The sequence below is a fragment of the Semicossyphus pulcher genome, unplaced genomic scaffold (genome assembly GCF_022749685.1).
Source record: "Semicossyphus pulcher isolate SPU_LCO1_2020_fin unplaced genomic scaffold, fSemPul1.0.p SCAF_4, whole genome shotgun sequence".
Taxonomy (NCBI): domain Eukaryota; kingdom Metazoa; phylum Chordata; class Actinopteri; order Labriformes; family Labridae; genus Semicossyphus; species Semicossyphus pulcher.
This window is the reverse complement of record NW_027211715.1, coordinates 30,214,214-30,231,981: the sequence shown is the minus strand read 5'-3', so window position 1 is coordinate 30,231,981 and position 17,768 is coordinate 30,214,214. Positions and strand designations below refer to the sequence as shown.

The following is a 17,768-nucleotide window of genomic DNA, read 5'->3' as shown; positions in this document are numbered from 1 at the left end:
AAACACATGAGCGCCTGTGCTACGAAAACATGAGAGGTCAAAAGTTATGGTCCTAGTATTTTACAGATACGGAACGTAACATACAAACATGGTAGGTCGGGCTTTTTATTTTTCACCTCTAACAGTCACCTTAAAATGTTTGCATGCTCAGGAGTTTGCCGAAGAAGTAGATAACGTGTATTCTTCAAGGCTAAGCTAATGTTAGCTTTACTACAAAGTGCATGGCCAAACACGAAGTGACCAAAGGTGGCTAACGTTTGATCTACCGCCTTGATTAGAGATTAACGAAGCTAACGTTAAACACTTTGGCTATGTCACAGCTACAGATTAGTCGTGTGCTATTTGTTTACATTGCAAGCGTAGCGCAGCTTTTCAGTAGATGCTCTGTCTGTATTTTCAGGCCAGTTCCATGGTGGCAGTGGGACTGGCTTTGGCAGCAGCTGGATTTGCAGGTGAGTAAGGTCATTGTTACTGGGAGGTGACAAACATGGTACTCAATATTTAGGGGATGTGGAAAAGAACTTTCACTGTGATGTGACGCCATGAGTGACTGGTGCTAAGTGCTTTCAATCATTGGGGCTTTCAATCATCAACCAATGACTTTGCCACAATCAGCCTCTTGTTGTCATACACTGTCTGAAGTAAAGTCTAATAGATAACCATCATATCAGACCAGTGATTTTCTTTACAATACATTCAGCCGTTATTGACACTATTAAGAAAGAGTGGACAACAACCAATTTGTGTCATATTTCATTTTTTAATTTGTGTATGGTAAGGTGATCACATCAATCTCAAATTGCAGAAGCTGCCTATTTTGGATGAAATTGATATGTGTGATAAAACAGATTTACAATGCTGTATTGTAGGGCTGCAGAGATGCTACATCATCGTGATTGAAGTCAAGAGAAAAGTTTTGATACAAAAATGATAATTTCATGAATCATAGAACAATCATAACTAATGTCAAAATCATTGCAACATAATTGTTTTTCCAAATCACGAAGCCCTAAATGAATTGTAATGCTGCATGTTCCCCTCTTCTTTGCCTATCAGGCCGATATGCCATGCAGGCCATGAAGCAGATGGAGCCTCAGGTGAAACAGGCCCTTCAGAGCTTCCCCAAGACGGTAAGATGGTAAACATGCACAAAATAAGTACAGTTTACCTCCATATGGAAGTATATGTAAAGTGTATGATACCTCATGATCCATCACGTTGTTTTTATTGAATGTTTTTGATAGTAGGGAGCTGTTAAGAGGAGCTGTTAAGTTTATACTGTATGTTGTTGCAGGCTTTTGGAGGAGGGTACTACAGAGGCGGATTTGACCCAAAGATGAATAAGAGAGAAGCTTCCCTGGTTTTAGGTGTCAGGTATGTGGACACTCTTTCTCACCTTCACCAGGTAATCTTTCCAGCCTCAGTTAAGGCCACCAGTTACATGTTACAGTGCATCCACATGTAGGCTGAGGGGTCAGGTCTATTCTAATGTCTGCTTTACAAAGAAAAGGTTGTGTTCCTTTTGTCTGTGTTTCGGCTCTCCACTATAGCATATAATTTGCCAACATCACTATTTACACTGATTGTTTCGATAACAATTCACTGTTTTGAAACTGTTCTGTCTTTCAGTCCCACAGCCAACAAGATTAAGATCAGAGAAGCCCATAGAAAACTGATGATCCTGAACCATCCGGACAGAGGCAAGTGCGACTTTAAAGTGTCTATAGATTTAAAGCGGCTTAAGGGTCACACTCTTGTTAAGGTTTTACAGTCAGATATAAGGGTAAGTGATGCATGCAACATTACTGCGTGAATCTTAAGTCATAGTGTAGTCTTCTCTGTGTTCAGCTAAAGTTTGACCATGGATACTGTGTGTGTGTCACAGGTGGATCTCCCTACCTAGCAGCGAAGATCAATGAAGCAAAGGATTTGATGGATGGCCAAACAAAGAAATAGATGTGAAGATGCTGTTGATGACAAATTGGATTTCACACTGATCTCCTTGAAGCTTTTGCACTGACTGACTCAAGCGACTTTTCTAACTGATTCTTCTCGAATAAAATCACACTGTACAAATTGTTAATGGATTTCTCCCACTTTATTATATTGTAATTAAGATTTTCTTTTTGTACTTGATGAAATGTTTCCTAAGGTGGCTCCCCATGAGACATTATGTTTTTAAAGGATAGATTATCATGTATATTTCCATATTGAGATTGAAAGACTTTTTGTTTACTTTAAATTGAAAACAAAAAGTGCTCATATTTGAAGATGTCTGCTTGATTTGAATAACTCTTCCTGCTGAATCTTCCCACTGGATTTTGGTATACTACCTTGAAATGCCTTTGTTGGGCCAGTATGGGCAGGAGGAACAATTACAGAAAACTAAATCAAATTTCAGTTTTTTTCTAATATAGACTTGAAATCATGAACCTTTTCTTTTAATAGCAACCTTTTGGTAAAAAAAAAAAAAAAAAGCATACTTTCTATTAGTGTAATGGGAAGAAGTTTGAGAACTTGATAATTATTTTGCAGTGAAGCAGGGACAGTAGGACTGTGCTGGTTTACATGCAGTCATTGTGTTCCTGTCAATTCTGAGTTAAAACCTTCCACTATCAATAAAAACTACCATGAAGAGATAATTACTATAATAATGTCTGGACAACTGAAATGATATGATGGGTTGACCAACATCAGTCAACCAGAACGACCTTTATACTCGATATCCAATGGGAACCTCGGCATACGCCTGCCGTTACAGAGTTTAATATCACGCACTGGTATTAAATTGTTTTGTTTTTATTTGGATGTTATAATTTTAAAAATATCAATTTTAAAACTTAGAACATACTACTTCTGAGTGTTTACACATGCATTACAACAACGACAAACATAAAACAAGTAAAAAACATAACAGAAACTGATCCGCCCGTTACAGTATGACAGCTTGATGGCCAATGAGAGCGTCGAACGCGATACAAGCAGGAAAATGAACCAATTAAAATCGAGAGTGGGCGGGCGCTTTGTTGTTGTGGTAGACGGTTCACTTCCGGCTGTACAGCGTGAAATCAATAAACTGTAGCCGTGACTATGAAGTAGGAAGAGAGAAGAAACCGAAGATCTGGCAGCAAAGTAGGTACGAAGAATCTGTTGTTCCTCCTTTCTAAAGTTTTAATCAACTTTAGTCGGTCTGTGACTAGAGTTTGAATAAAGAGGAAATATGTGAATCTGAATGGGATTGTTACACCCACCGCTGCTCACAAGACTGCGGCATGTGATATCGATTAGAGAAAAACACTGGATAAACCTTGTTTCAGCTCTGGCTGAAATGCTAGAGATGCAGGGAAAGCTGAATAAAGCATTTAAGGTGTGTTGTATCTGGGCTAAATAACTCGAGGTGAGAGATTAGTCTGTTGACTAAGTTTTGAGTGATGCTTTGAGCTGACCAAGCGGGGTGGAATTCACGAGTCAGTTTACGGATGAAAATGAACTTAAGTCAGTTAATTGTAATGCAGCTCTAAAAACCAAGACAACCGCAATGAAAGGTTGCTTCACTGCTTTAAGTATGCAGATAGTTAACGTTGTACTAATCTACTGTCTTTTAACTCTTCAACAATTTTCTACCAAAGAAATAGAAATAATAATAACAGGTTTTTTATTATTATTATTATTAATAATGATTTTTAAAAAAAATGCATTTTACTTATGTTTAAGCACCAGAAACAAAATTGTATTTACCTCCATTTAAACAGCCTCTTGAAGTTAATTTTAATATCTGAAATGCACAACCACATTCTGTAAAAGGTGGTTCACATGTGATATATATAAACAATTCTTTAAATTATTGAATGATAAATCAGTTATTTTTCTTTTAATGCTTTAATCTATGAAAATGTGACTTTCTGGTTTAGTTTCCAATGTTCAATAAAAGCCACTGTGGAGGCCGAATGGGGGGTTTGTCTTGACACACCTTGATTTCCAATAAAAAAACTAAAGTAAATCCATCTTCCAGAGATGTATTTGCAAAGAAAAATAATGATTTAATCCATTCCAAAACAACAACAAACAAAGGCTCTCTATCTCTTTGTGTGGTCAAAAGACTGTTTGATCCCATTAAAGCCACACCTTGGTGACGCTGCCCCGCCCTTAAGTAACCTCCAACCTGCAGAGGGTACAAAACTCACAGGGATTTTAGATGAAACACACATTTAACATACTATATCATTAAATTTCCTTTTAAACTATTCAATGCAATCATGAAACAAATGATGAACTAAAAATCATGATTTGGCTCCTACAACTGCTTTTGAACTTTGTTTTTATTGATGGCAGGTGTCCTGCAGGATGAAGTCTCCAGAATTGAAGAGGTGGAGATGAAACATTTCTCAAACATTATAATAAGAAAAAAAAGATAGCATTTGACAAATTGTTTCATTTTCATCCCGGACTGAATCCTCTCTCCAAGAGGCGGACAAAACATGGTGCACGTCTACAACTGCCATCCTTTCTCCTCACAGCAGATAGTACAGGTAAGAGGAGCCTGGCTGATACTGATTCAAAGTCTGGCTAATGTTGTTTAAAGGAAAATCACCAGTGATTATTTAGGTTCTGATGTTTTGAATCTGTATCAGTTCTGAAGTGATCTACTTTCCTCCCTGTGTCTCAGGTGGAGCAGGAGCCTGGACTGGTCTGCTGTGGAGGGGGAGCCCTGTTCGTTGTAGCTACTGGAGGATGCAAGGTTACTTGAAAATATGCATACTTTTTAACCATAGATCCTGTTTTTGAATTTATTTGTGTAACTAATATTAATCCAATGCACAATCAGTGTCACCTAAAACAGACACCTATATGTCAGATTGTTGAAATTAACTTAAAATGAATGTGTTGTTGTGTTGACCTAAACCAAGGTGGAGGCCTACAGTGTGGTGCAGGAGGGCTGCCCGCTCATCTGTCGCTTTGCCACCATGGGCTCTGTGAAGACCATCCAGCACAGCACGATAGGTAAAAGCATTACCTCTCTACCTTTGTCAGTCTCTGTGTCTACAATGCCAACTACACAAATATCAACAGGTATCAGCTATAGCAGGTTTTTAGTTTCAGGTGTGAGCACAGCAGCTGATAGGTGAAGTAGTTACTGTGTGTGTTAGAGAGAGAAAAATTCCTTTGTCTACTTCCCCCTCTTACATCCAGGAGATTACCTGGTGACCATTGAAGAAAAGAACAGCGCCACCTACCTGAGAGCCTACACCAACTGGCGCTATCAGGTACATACTGACCAGCTAGAGGTTTAAAGATATGTGACCTCTGCAGTGTAATCTTCCCTCCTTCTTCACTTCATGCACTTTTATGGAGTCATTTCTTTCTTTGTATTCAGGCGGAGGAGAAGGCCCGTGTCGGGGTGCGTTTGCTGGGCCACCTGCTGGGTGGGGCATCTATGCGGGGCGGGGTGCAGATGGAGATCATTGAGATCCCTCTGTCAGAGCGTCCCGTTGCTGTGGCGTGCTGCTCAGTAACAGGAGACCTTTTGGTCGCCTGTGAGAACACTCTGGTTCTGTTCACTTTGAGGAGACAGAACCACCAGAGCCTGGTAATATCCCAACTGCTACTCTGAGAGTTCGCCTCCTCTTTTTCTATAAATATTTGTAATTATAAGACTTAAATGAAATTGTATTTTCCTTCCTTGATATAATTTCTGTTTGTGAAGTATTTATTCCTGTTTTTCCTTAAAAAAGTTTTTGTTTTGGGACATAACATGGCGAATAAAGTGTAAACAAATGTAATATAAGTTAAAGAGAGAGAAGCCGTTTTATTTTCAGATGCAAGATGAGGTTAAAGATTCACAGTTTTCAGAGTGTGAAAAAGGTCCTTTTTATTACCTCTTTATGCCTTCAAAAAGTGTTTTATCAGGTTTATCTCTCATAGAAGCATGCTTTTGTCCTTTACTTTGGCAAAAACATAAACAGTTAAACATAAACTATTATTGACACACTTTAAATTGCATTGGATTAATGTTTCTTTCTCTGGATATAACAGCAGAATCAGAGTCAGCAGATGGTTCAGAGCACCTGGCCGAACACTCAGCAGAGCTCCAGTCCGAGTCAAGGTAACTCAGACATGACATTTTAAGGCAAAGACTCATCATGTACTAAAACTTGCTCGCTTGCTTCCTAGCTAGAGATAAAGTTAGCTAGCTAACTGATGGTAATGTTAGAGTAATGTTAGCTATCTTAAAGTAATGTTGGCCAATAATTATTTTAATGCTAATGTCAGCTGTTGTGACTTAAATATCTGTAGCTAATGAGTAAATAATTATGTTGTCATAACTTGAAATATAGTCCAATGTCACTTTTAACTGTCTTTTCAGTCACAACAACTTAAAAGCTGAGGAAAATGCCACAGTGTTGATTTGTTGAACTTTCTATCCCATAATGCACTCTGTTCAAGTGGATTATATTATACATAGTATAGGCTCTGCATTAAAAGTTCACTTGTTGTGTTTGTAATTAATGGTGTCTTTTTACTGACCTTAAAAGGGAGTAATCTGCCTAAAAAATCAGTGTATTGTGTAACTAGTAGTGAAGAAGTTAAGGCGTTGTAATGTCGTTTTTGCTGTTTCCTGCTCTGACTGATTCTTCTTCTCCTTCTTTGTTTAGGTCCGACCACAAGTACAAACCAGAATGTTTCCATGCTGGATTTTGAACGCTCAGTTATCCTTCATCTCCCAATGATAAAGACTAAACAGGTACTATATAACACTTTCATTGTTATAATCAATTTCAGTTCAATTTTTAAATATTTACCTGCTACACAATCATACCAATAAACTGGTGGTTTACTGCTACTTTAGTACTAATTACTGGCTTTAAGCACCAGTGCGATATCTGTCTATATCTATATTAACTGTACTTTATGCTTTTATTAAATAATGTTTATGAGTACATGCAAAAATATCAGTTCTGTATTCACATTTTTTGTAAACTTCTGAAATCAGCAGTAATTTTTATAACTCTATAACCTCCTCCTCCCCCAAGTTGGCGCTGTGCGGAGGGTATGTGGCAGTGCAGACAGAGCTTGAGGTTCTAGTCCTGAAACTGGATGTATCCTCTGAAACTCAAGCACTGGAGGAATCAACAGACTCAAGTAAAGGATGCACGCAGCAGCACACACGATTTTATCTGTGTTTGTTTCCTCTTTGATGCTTGATGCCGTCCCAAACTACAGGAAAACAAATGTACCATCAATTAAGTTTCTGAATGTATGTAATTAGTCTGGAATTTTTAATAACTCCAAAATATGTGAGGGAGTTTCAGGTTCTTCACTGTAACCTTTGCTGTCATCAAGCTTTGTTGTGTTGGACCACATGAATGATGTGTGTGTTTGTTGTGTACAGCAGATCCTCAAGAAGACCAGGCTGACTTTCTGGTCGTTTCGATACACCAGGAGTTGCTCGGTGATCGAGCTAAAGACTGCGACATTCCTGTCAGCATTGAAAAGACCGGGCTGGAGGACAGAAGACAATACACTCTGTCCTATGTTCTCTTCAGGTGTGTCTCTGTCTGTATGTGCCTGAAATCCAGTTTGACCTTTAGCTCTTTACAGCGAGAGTGATTTTTCCTGTTTAATCTGTGTAATTTCTGTCTTGCAGGCATTTTAATCAAGACTACTTCCAAGGCTGCAGTGAGGATGAGAGTCACCTCCACTCCCTACAGCTCTACCCACTGTTCACCAGTCAGTATAGCTGCATGCTTTGTTCATTCACTGCAACGTGCAGCATTCATTACAAGTTACTGAGATTTGTTTTACCTGTTATCAGCCAAGTTACCTTTCTCTCAGAAGGTTTGTCAACATAAAAAAAGAACACCTGATTCTAGAATATTCATGACACATTAGGTTTGGCATGCCGATAACAATCCATGAGCAGTAAATATGAGTCGTTTTATATTAGTTTTATCAAATCTTGTTTCTTTTTCTGTCTTCCTCTCTTCAGGTAACCAGACGGCGTCTCTGGACGAACCAGCATGCATGTTTTGCTTCTTCTCTCTCCCCACAGCCGGCTACCTGTACAGTCTGAAGGGTGGTGTGGAGCTTCTATCAGCCTATCAGTATCCAGAGAAGGTCCTGCAGGCGGTGCTCACGGACCACCTGTTACATGTCATCACAAAGTACGTCTGTGGTCGGATTTAAGATGGAAATAAATTGATCTTCAGGCTTCAGTACTTTGCTTACTGACTTAATATGTCTTCTGCTGTGGGTTCCTGTTTGCACCACAAATAAGTTTGATCCTGACTTCTGTGTGTCTGGTAGGAATGCATTGCAGTGTTTCACAGTGCGCTTGGCTGCAGTTGCAGCAAGAATTGAAGACCCCTACATCGATACCACCATGAAGGTATGAGCCTCACCCTAAAACCTTGCTGCTCTGTGGCCTTTAAATTCACTTACTTTATGATTATTATATTAAGATTTTGTTCTTTTGTGTGTGTGTGTGTGTGTGTGTGTGTGTGTGTGTTTGAAGGCCTGTCCACCCTCCAACCTGGAGGTGTGTGCGCTCAGGATGCAGCTGTTCATTGGTCTGCGGTCAGTGTGTGTTTACGGCCGCCACGTTATCCTGCTCTCCACTGCGGATGCAGAGACACCAGAGGAGACTGAACGCACCGCACAGCGCAGAGGCCTGTAAGTCACACATGAACACACACGCATACAATACACACACTTATATCATTATACACCTTTCCTTTGACCTCCCTGCAGGTGCCACAATACTCAGGTGATGTGTGTGTGCAGGCATACATGCATTAATAAACCTGTTCACTATGTGTGTGTTGTTATTGTAGCGAGTTGAAAGAGCACAACATGCTGACTGGTATTTTCCTGGCGGTGGGAATCGATCCCGCAACCACGCCGGCTCTGGAGAGCCTGCTATCACGCCCCTTCCTGTAAGACAAACCCCCCCCCCTAAGTGTCTGTTGTCGTTTCCAGCCCGAGCTACAACACCAGTAACCCCTCGAAAGTCTCACATTAAAAGATGATTGATAACCAACCGCTAACTTTCAGCAAAAATAGCCGCACAACTGCCCCTGTGAGCCGCCCTTCTTTAGAATAAATAATTAAATATTCATTTAATTCTATTTATTCTATAGCTGTATTATTAGCGACAACATTTCCGGTTTTTAACCCTTAACCAATCCGCTGCCTAACCGCCCTCAGTGTGTGTGTGTGTGTGTGTGTGTGTGTGTGTGTGTGTGTGACTTTTTGCTCACAAACTAATGGCCTTTTGGATTTTACTCCACAGATGTAGTAGTCTAACTTTATCATACAGGTTCCTGGTTGTATCTCAGGATTCAACACCATAAATTTGTTTCTTTTTCTTTGGATTTTCACTTCTTGTTGAAGTTGTATCTGTAGTCATCCATCTTTTCTTTGTTTGTTCAGCCATAGTAGATTACTGTTTACTCGCAACACTCGCAGAGAGCAGAAAAGCAGCCGCTTAGCTCCGCCTACCCTCTCTGGCAGACCAACCACTGCTGCTGATGGAAAACGCGTCACTAACTGGGCGCCGCTTGTGATTTTTTTCCACGAAAGTCGCCAAAGACACCCAGTCTGTAATACTCCAAATACCAAGGCTTTCATCAGGGGGCCATAGGCTCAATCACCATTTTATTACCTCATTCAGCGATACATGGTGACTTCACAGACATTTATTTAAATAAAAATCTTACTTACTGTAGTCCATCATCCAAAGAAAGCAACAGTTAATGGCATTTCAGCATTTTAGGCATTAGCAAGGGCATCCATCGCATGCCACACAACTCTCACCATGTGATCTGTGGCCATATATAAACACACACATTGTCTTTGATCGAGTGACCAGCGCATGAACCACAGGAGCCCAAGGTTACCTTTGTGCTGTGTTAACCTGTTAACCTATATTTCTGTATTTTATAAATGTTTGTCTCTTTTTATATCTAAATATCTATTTCTATATATAGTATAGTATATCTAGCTATATCTGTCTTTTTATATGTAGGTCTGCACTAATTTTATATAGGGGTTATTCAGACTGACTCGAGATAGGACGTCCTGCATGTTAACATTTTCACTCACATTTTCATGTGGATCAGTACTGATTCACTAAATCATTAGATATTGATCTTAAACTGTGTCCAGATTTTAGTGTCTGCTCTGGGAGATCATAGACATGGAGCTTCAGATCATCTCTCTATTTTCATTTTGCTTTCTGTTACCACTCTGTAACTTCTGACCTCAGGAGCAGGAAGTGGGCGTTGTCCTCTTCCAAAGGAGTCAGCACATCAGGACACGGCTGGAACCTCTACGTGGTCGACGCGGTCTCCCCCCTCACGCTTTACCAAGAGATGGTAACAAAAACACACCCAGTATTTCGAGGATTTATATGCACAATTATTAGTGATAATAAAACTAGAATAAAGACATCAGACTACAATAAAACATTAGAGCATGTAGAAAAAAAAAAGTAAAGGAAGCATGTAAATGGAAAGAGACTCATCCACATTAAAAAGTATACTACATGTGCTGTATGTGTCTCTGTGTGTCAGGTTGAATACAGCCAGCGGTATGCAGAGACAAACCCACAGGCCCAAAGCCTTCGTCACCTCCTCAGTGAGGCTCACCTCCTGCTCCGCGCCTCCTTACTCCAAACATCAGAGCAGCAGCAGGACAGCGAGGACTACCTCGTGGTGTCTCTGCAGAGAGACGGACCAGCTGAGAGACAGACAGCTGCACAGGCAGACACTGGAGAACTGGAGGAGGCTCTGAGGCAGAACTGTGCACACCTGGGAGACTGTTTCAGCAGGTGACCTCACCGCTGTAGATTCATAATGTTTGTTGATGGATTAAAAGTTTTCTCGGCACTAATTTATTTTTCTTTGCTCTGTAAGGGGCAGTCAGCAGGATTGCCACCTGGCTCTGCCGTACTACAGGATGTCTGCTCTGCCAGTCACAGAGGTCATCGCCAGGAACCGCCCACTTCCCAGCAGCCCTCACTCCTACGGCTCCGGCTTCCTGTTTTACCTGAAGCACTACCTGTTAGAAGAAACAGAGGAAACCCTCAGTCAGGTACACACGAACTAAAAGGTCAACTAAAACCGATCATTAATATACAAGTAAACGAAAGCAAAAGGAAAACTAAAGAGTGTTCTTTTCCTGCAGGAAGTAGCTGATGAGGTCATAGACATTTTCAGCCAATCAGAGCCCTCAGAGCTTGTCAGCGTGTGTGCCAGCCTGCCCATGACAAACATCAGTCCTGCCCAGACGCTGCGAATCTTACAAAACCTGGAGGACACAGCCGGTGTGTCGGTTCCACTGACCATCACCATGGCAACCATGATGCTGCTTCAGGACGATCTGTCGCAGTACACGCAGCTGATGGAGAGACACGCTGAGGTGAGTGGGGGACGAGATGGGAAGGGGAAGGGAAGGAAAAAGTGAAGTCAGTTCTTTACCAGTGTGTATGTTAGATGATCAGTGACAGGTGAATGTAACACCGGTGTGCTGCTGCTTGTACAGCTGATTATATACTCTAAAACTAAATGTGCTCTTCTTTAATGTTTGCATAAAATAATAAGTGTTGAATGCATTTAAGGAGGGCATGGTTCAAATTAGTAGAGCTTGCAGTTTGCGAAATCATTTTTCATCAGCTTTATTTTTGTATTGACAAATACAATATTACACAATTCATGTGTTTCTCAATCCATTGTGATCTTCAAGCAACAATTTTTGTCTCACATCTTCAAACATGAATAATGAAATCGACTCCTTTTTGCATGGAAGCTCTTTTTACACTGCGGTTCTGCCACAGCGGTGTTATGCCGCCTTTTTTACGCTGCCATTTTAAGCAACATCGGCGTAAAGACGCCACAGTGTGTGTTTGTACATAGCGTTCTGGTGTTGCGTAAGCAAAACGTGCACAAGGTGTAAACAAACTTGTGCCTCAAATACACCCACACGGTGCTGTTCTGCCCTGCCGGCTCCGCTGTTTACACAGATGCTGTTTCGCCTCTGTAACGCCTCTGTTACTACCTCTGTTGGCGGCTCAGAGGCGGAACGACTTCGCCCCACCAATCCGCCTCTGTGTGTTTTACACAGAAGACGGAACGTAACAGAGGCGTAATAATCCCGCCCTTTAGATTTTTTAGATTTGATTACTTGGTCTCAATTACAAAATGCTCGCAAAGTAACAGTAAAAATTACCTGTGAAATGTAGTTAGGAGTTGTTGCTCAGCATAGTCAAAGGATGAATCAGTATTTGGGGAACATGAGTCAACAGGAGGAGAAATCAGAAAACTTTGTGTGTGTGTGTGTGTGTGTGTGTGTGTGTGTGTGTGTGTGTTCAGATGCTGATGGTGTACGGGTTCATTGAAGAGCCGAGGATGTTAGTGCACGGTGGAGGCGGAGGCCAGCACGCACACATCCGACCCACAGCGTTGACTTACCAGTTGGCTAAGTCTCATCCGGGGCTGCTGGTGGCTTCTATGGTGGCTCTGCATGAAAACAACAAAGTTCAGCTGGAGCAGGCGGATCACATTTTCGAGGTGGGTGGCTGTGTGTCAACAGCACCTCGTAGTTCATTACTCATTATGAACAATCCTGGAGTGGTAAAAACGTGTGTGTGTGTGTGTGTGTGTGTGTGTGTGTGTGTGTGTTTAGGAGCTGGGCTGCGAGAATTGCTTACAGGTGGATTTCTGGGAGGCGATGCTCATGGCCTCCTCACAGGAAGCTGTCATCCAGGAGCTTCTGTTCCGACTGGCGTCTGTGTACATCGAGCGACTGACCAACACTAACTCAGACACACACCCCGAACTTTCACACAGACTTCCAAAACGCAGGTCGCTGAAGAGCGCTGAAGACCTGGTAAAGAAGCTAAAAATTACTGCTTTTGTTTAAGAGTAGAAGTTGTTGAAGAAGTAATTGATATCCTGTCTGTTTTTGATTACAAACACTTTTCTTCTCGTGTGTAGAAATATTTAATTCATGCACCAGATAGCCAGATGTCATTTACATTTTAACTCAAAGTATTGGGTAACATTTATTCAAGTCATGCTCAAAAATCAAATCATCTACACGCTACTCTCACCTCATTAAAAGTCTGCATGTATGTGTGTTTTCCAGATCAACTCGTGCTCCCATTACGGTGCTCTGTACCCGTGGCTCACAGTTCTCAGTCCAGTTCACACTACCAGCTTCCAACACCAGGAGGCGCTACACAAACTGCAGGTAATTTATAACCAAAATAAGGGTCCTTCTTTACACCACAAATTCAGGTCCCATTTAAATATCTAGAATAAAGTAACATGACACAGAGCAGAGACTTTAGAGACCATCTGCCTTTAAGCTGTCAACATACAACTTTAAGGAACTAAATAAATCATTAAAATAAATGGCAAGTCAGGGCTGTACTTTTTAGACTCTTGTACAAATAACATTTCGATAGAGCTATGTTTAGCCGTCTGCAATTATACACCTATAATTATGCACTAAAGGAACATTATTTTAATGGCAAATGGTAGCACTTTATGTAACAGCTAAAGGTTGTATAAAGCACCGAGGACACAGAAGCCATGTCAGTACTTTTTGGGGGAAAATAAAGTACTTTATATTTAAGTAAGTTAGGAGTGAATTTTTAAAGATTGTTATCAACGTTTTTTTAGGATTCAGAGCCTTTAATTTTTCTTTCATGACAGTTTCTCCTGTGATTTTATTCCCTCCTCTGTCTCTGACATGTCTCCAGTCTCTTCTGTGCGGCCCGTCCCTGTCTGTGGGCCACGTCGGGCCTCTGTTGGAGCGTCTGTCAGAGGAAACCATGTGGGGCTTCAGCCTGCACCTCCTCTGTGCCACCAGAAGGGGGCAGTACGACAGCAGCATTGAAAAGCTGCTGGACCGGTGTCCTCAGGCCATCATAGCGTACGCCAATCACCAGTTACAAGACAAACATATGGTATGTACTGTGCTGCAACCTGAGCTTTGCGCTACCTTTTACTCTTCATTGCCAGTAATTCTCAACGTATAACCAACCTGTCTTGTCTCATGTCTGTAGGTGTTGTGGTGGCAGAAGCTGCTCCCAGAGCTTTGTAACAGGACGAGAGCTGCTGCAGACAACAGCATCCTATTGGCTGCTCTCAAAGGTAGAATAATTTATGAATACATTTTTTTTATGTCTGACGACCTCTAGACATAGTTTTTATCTGAGGGCATCTCTCATATTTACCCTTGGTCATCTTGTGACTTCACATTGACTAGAGTGACATTAAGGCTCGTCTAACTGTTGGACAACAATCTAAATATCCTTACAAGGTCAGAAAATTAAAGTACAAAGGACACTTATGAGAGAGCCTCTGTATTTTTTGGGGGTTGGTGTAACAAATGTATACATGATGGTAGTATGTGGGTGATTCTATAGATTTAAATTTGACCAAGTTTTAAGCTAACAAAACAGATAAATAGATAAAGGACTCAGTGTAGTCTCACCCAGTTAATTCATGGCAGTACAGTGGACCTGAAAATAGACCTTTATGACCATTTTATGAAATTAAAAGTCTTAAAAGCAACTCGGCAGAATTGAGAAATACATTTAAAAAGCAACTCCACCATTTTGACCATAGGCTGTTTTTAGGAAGTGGACGTAGCCACTGTGAAATCCCCTATCGGTTTGTCGTCTGCCAATATGAAACCTTAATTTGGCCATCTTGTTTTATTTTTTGAGCCACAACTGACAGTATTTGGAGGAGACCCAAGGGCCCCAAGGCTAATTCTTTAGCTGGCTAATTAGTTGATTTACAAGCTAAGCTAACAAGCATGCAACATGTTAGAGAAGTCTGAGGTCATAAGCTTAAATTTAACCACTGAATCCTACTTTCCTGTTTCAAAACAAAAAAGTATGAAACAAAGAAATTAGTTTTGGTCATCATCATCATCTCGGTTTCTTTTCTGAGCCACAAGTAACTGTATTTGTAGGAGATGGTGAGTTGTAGCGGAGCCAGGGGTCAGCAAATGCTAATTTATGGAAGTTATGCAGTCTCTGCCCCATGGCTAATTCTTTAGCTGGCTCATTAGTTGGTTTACAAGCTAAGCTAACAAGTGCGCATGCACCAACCGTGCATGCAGCCTATTACGGTTGCTTTTCCCGTTGGGGATGAATAAAGTATTTCTGATTCTAACAAGCTAGATAAATAAGTTAAATAAACTCTCATTATGAATTGTTGATGTTTTACATTGCCTATTTCCATGCCAACAGAGACGCTGGTTGTTGTTGCCATGGAGACGAGCCCTGCAGAGTTCCTGGAGCTGATACCCGACGACGGCACCGCTTCCTACTTCCTGCCTCACCTGTTAACATGCAGCCAGAAGCACCTGCTGGCCTAACACACAAACTGCAAGCCCACAAATTAATGGTCACATTAACGGCCAAGATAACCAAACAACATCATTTAATACATGATTTTGCAATACAAAACATCTGTGCAAAAATGTTCAGAAAAATACAAAGACAAGGCCTCTCTTGGTCAAAAGGACGAGCATGTAAACCTTCTGTAATGGGCACAATGCTACTGAAATATACATTTATTTGTCTGGTTTTTTAATTGATCTCCAACAAAACAAAAAGTACAATTTTCTTTTTTTGCCAAATACAAAGAATACGTTTGATTAAGATTCACAGTCTTGTGTAGAAGTGGTTTTTGCACTTTATATTTGTACACATAAATCCTTTACACGCTGGAGGTCACGTATAAACTCAAGATGCCAAGGTAGCTCGATCTGCTTCTTAGGAACAAAAACATAAAGAACAGAGACAAAAGAAAATGAAATAAAAACTGAAAACGATTCAAATATTTAACACGAGGAACGAAGATCTTCTCCCTTGATGTTGCTGGTGGACAATCGGCTTCAGTTGACCATAATTGGGTTGAGTAAATGATCTCGGGATGAACTACAGATCAGTGTCATGTACATTTATTTGTTGCAGGTCTACAGTAAATCGCAGCATCTTTTTTTGCAGTGACATCAGATAGAAGCCACGATATGAAAAGTCTTGTTTACCTACATTCCACAAATGTCAACTTTAAAGTGTACCATTATAAACAATTAGGGATGCACACATCCAATCCTGATACCTAGGCTTTTATATCGCTGAGTATTGATCCAATACAGTGTCAATAAGATGTATGCTTTACTTTGTGGAAGAGACTAGGATGATTCTAAGCTTAATCCAAAAGGCAACTGGACTTGGTTGAAGTTGTTGAAGATGTTTCACCTCATCCGAAAGGCTTCTTCAGTTCTAAACGGACTGGTGGACAGAGCTAGAAATATAAACCTCTGGATGGATGATGAAGGATGATTACTCCCATATGTGTAAGGCAACATCGGGCTCAAGTAGCTGTAGATTTTGTTGGCGTAGTAAGATGGACATGTATAAAGACAAGCCACCTTTACTTTTGTCATGCTAAAAGTGTGATTGTTAGCAGATACAGCTGAATGATTAGTAAACAGCAGAGTGCAACACTTACACAAAGTCTGGGACACTTTAACGACCATTAAAACTAACGATTGTCTACTACACAGGTACTGAAGATTATTTCTGAACTATAATAATCATAATTCAGATCACAAGCTCTTCTGTGTCTGCAGCTGGTTCGATGGACTTCTGATCAGTAATAACTGAGGCATTATATTTCAGGATTTAGAATTAAGCATTTTCCAAACATACAAACTTCTTCATATTGCAAAAGAATCCTCTATTAGATGCATCAAAACACACTTGTGAATACTGGACATGGGAAATGTTGGATTATGAATACAGCTGTAATTTTAAGGACTACCAAATCAGAGAAATGGGCACGTTAAATTTGTTCTTTTTCTTTTAAACGCTGTACTTGCCCTCGTTGGGATTGTCGGGATGTCAAGAGAGTTAGTGCTTTTTATTGATACAACAAATAATTAAGGACATAAAAGTCTGTCTGCAAACTACGGAAGCCCTTAGCGGACATGCATCCATACATTTAATTTACTCAGTTTTCCCGTAATAACGAGTTATATCTGGTCGTTTTCTCGACTTATTTTTCTCGTTATCTCGGGAAAACAAAGCTTGTTTTCTCGTGATATCGGGATTATTTTCCGGCGATAGAGAAAACAACAGGCTGCCATTTCCCACACTAACCAGCTAAGTTAGCTTGTTTTTATGTTCGTTTTGTGCTTTTACAACTCTGGGGATACGAGTTATGATCATCTGACGCTATTGGTGGTACCACGTCGTTATCTAATGATAACGTAATAAAGGCGAGATCTTGAGAAAATGACCAGAAGAAAACGGAAAACGGAGTAAATAACAGGCATGGATGCATGTCCGCTAAGGGCTTCTGTAAGCAAACAGTCACGCAGTCTCCACTTGTTAAATTGATCATCATTAAGGTTAGACATTCTTGTGTTAGGTCAGGGAGTGGGCAATCATAGGTGTTTTCGCTAAGTACCGAGGCTCATTTTTGTGTTGATAACATTAACTATGCCTTTTAACCCTCCCTGCTTTCAGTACCTTCATTCCTCCAAGTCTTGGATGGTGATTTTGCAAAACACTGATTAAAAGTAACGGGAAAGGAAGCGACATGAAGACGAGCCCTGTGAATAAAATCTTTTAGCTCCTTCCAAATTCAAATACTGAGAAAGCCTCCCATAAAAACTGAAAACTACACATCCAAGTTACCATCAACTTATCTTTTGTGAGGGTGAAATTTGAGCTAACTGAC

General features: G+C 40.6%; 2 protein-coding genes across 4 annotated transcripts; both read left to right on the top strand.

Moving 5' to 3' along the window:
- Positions 1-2,071, top strand: dnajc19 (DnaJ (Hsp40) homolog, subfamily C, member 19). The gene is made up of 6 exons (XM_069680334.1): positions 1-91; positions 401-452; positions 1,057-1,130; positions 1,295-1,374; positions 1,630-1,700; positions 1,886-2,071. Exons 1-6 carry the CDS (start codon positions 89-91, stop codon positions 1,954-1,956), a joined length of 351 nt encoding a protein of 116 aa, XP_069536435.1. The 5' UTR covers positions 1-88; the 3' UTR covers positions 1,957-2,071.
- A 1,000-nt stretch (positions 2,072-3,071) lies between these two features.
- hps3 (HPS3 biogenesis of lysosomal organelles complex 2 subunit 1) lies at positions 3,072-16,563 on the top strand. 3 transcript variants are annotated; one of them, XM_069680478.1, is made up of 23 exons: positions 3,072-3,136; positions 4,333-4,529; positions 4,667-4,738; positions 4,908-5,001; positions 5,191-5,264; positions 5,375-5,587; positions 6,677-6,742; positions 7,032-7,140; positions 7,391-7,544; positions 7,646-7,728; positions 7,988-8,162; positions 8,305-8,386; positions 8,513-8,670; positions 10,265-10,373; positions 10,572-10,828; positions 10,914-11,091; positions 11,185-11,418; positions 12,369-12,566; positions 12,682-12,885; positions 13,144-13,248; positions 13,763-13,969; positions 14,069-14,156; positions 15,266-16,563. In XM_069680478.1, exons 2-23 carry the CDS (start codon positions 4,479-4,481, stop codon positions 15,391-15,393), a joined length of 3,039 nt encoding a protein of 1,012 aa, XP_069536579.1. In that variant the 5' UTR covers positions 3,072-3,136; positions 4,333-4,478; the 3' UTR covers positions 15,394-16,563. The 3 variants fall into 3 exon arrangements, with proteins under 3 accessions (XP_069536579.1, XP_069536578.1, XP_069536577.1); XM_069680477.1 differs by lacking the exons at positions 3,072-3,136; positions 4,333-4,529; positions 4,667-4,738; ... (1 more) ...; positions 5,191-5,264; positions 5,375-5,587 and adding an exon at positions 8,832-8,933 and having other exon boundaries at positions 6,658-6,742; positions 7,394-7,544; XM_069680476.1 differs by lacking the exons at positions 3,072-3,136; positions 4,333-4,529; positions 4,667-4,738; ... (1 more) ...; positions 5,191-5,264; positions 5,375-5,587 and adding an exon at positions 8,832-8,933 and having other exon boundaries at positions 6,658-6,742.
- Positions 16,564-17,768: the final 1,205 nt, after the last annotated feature.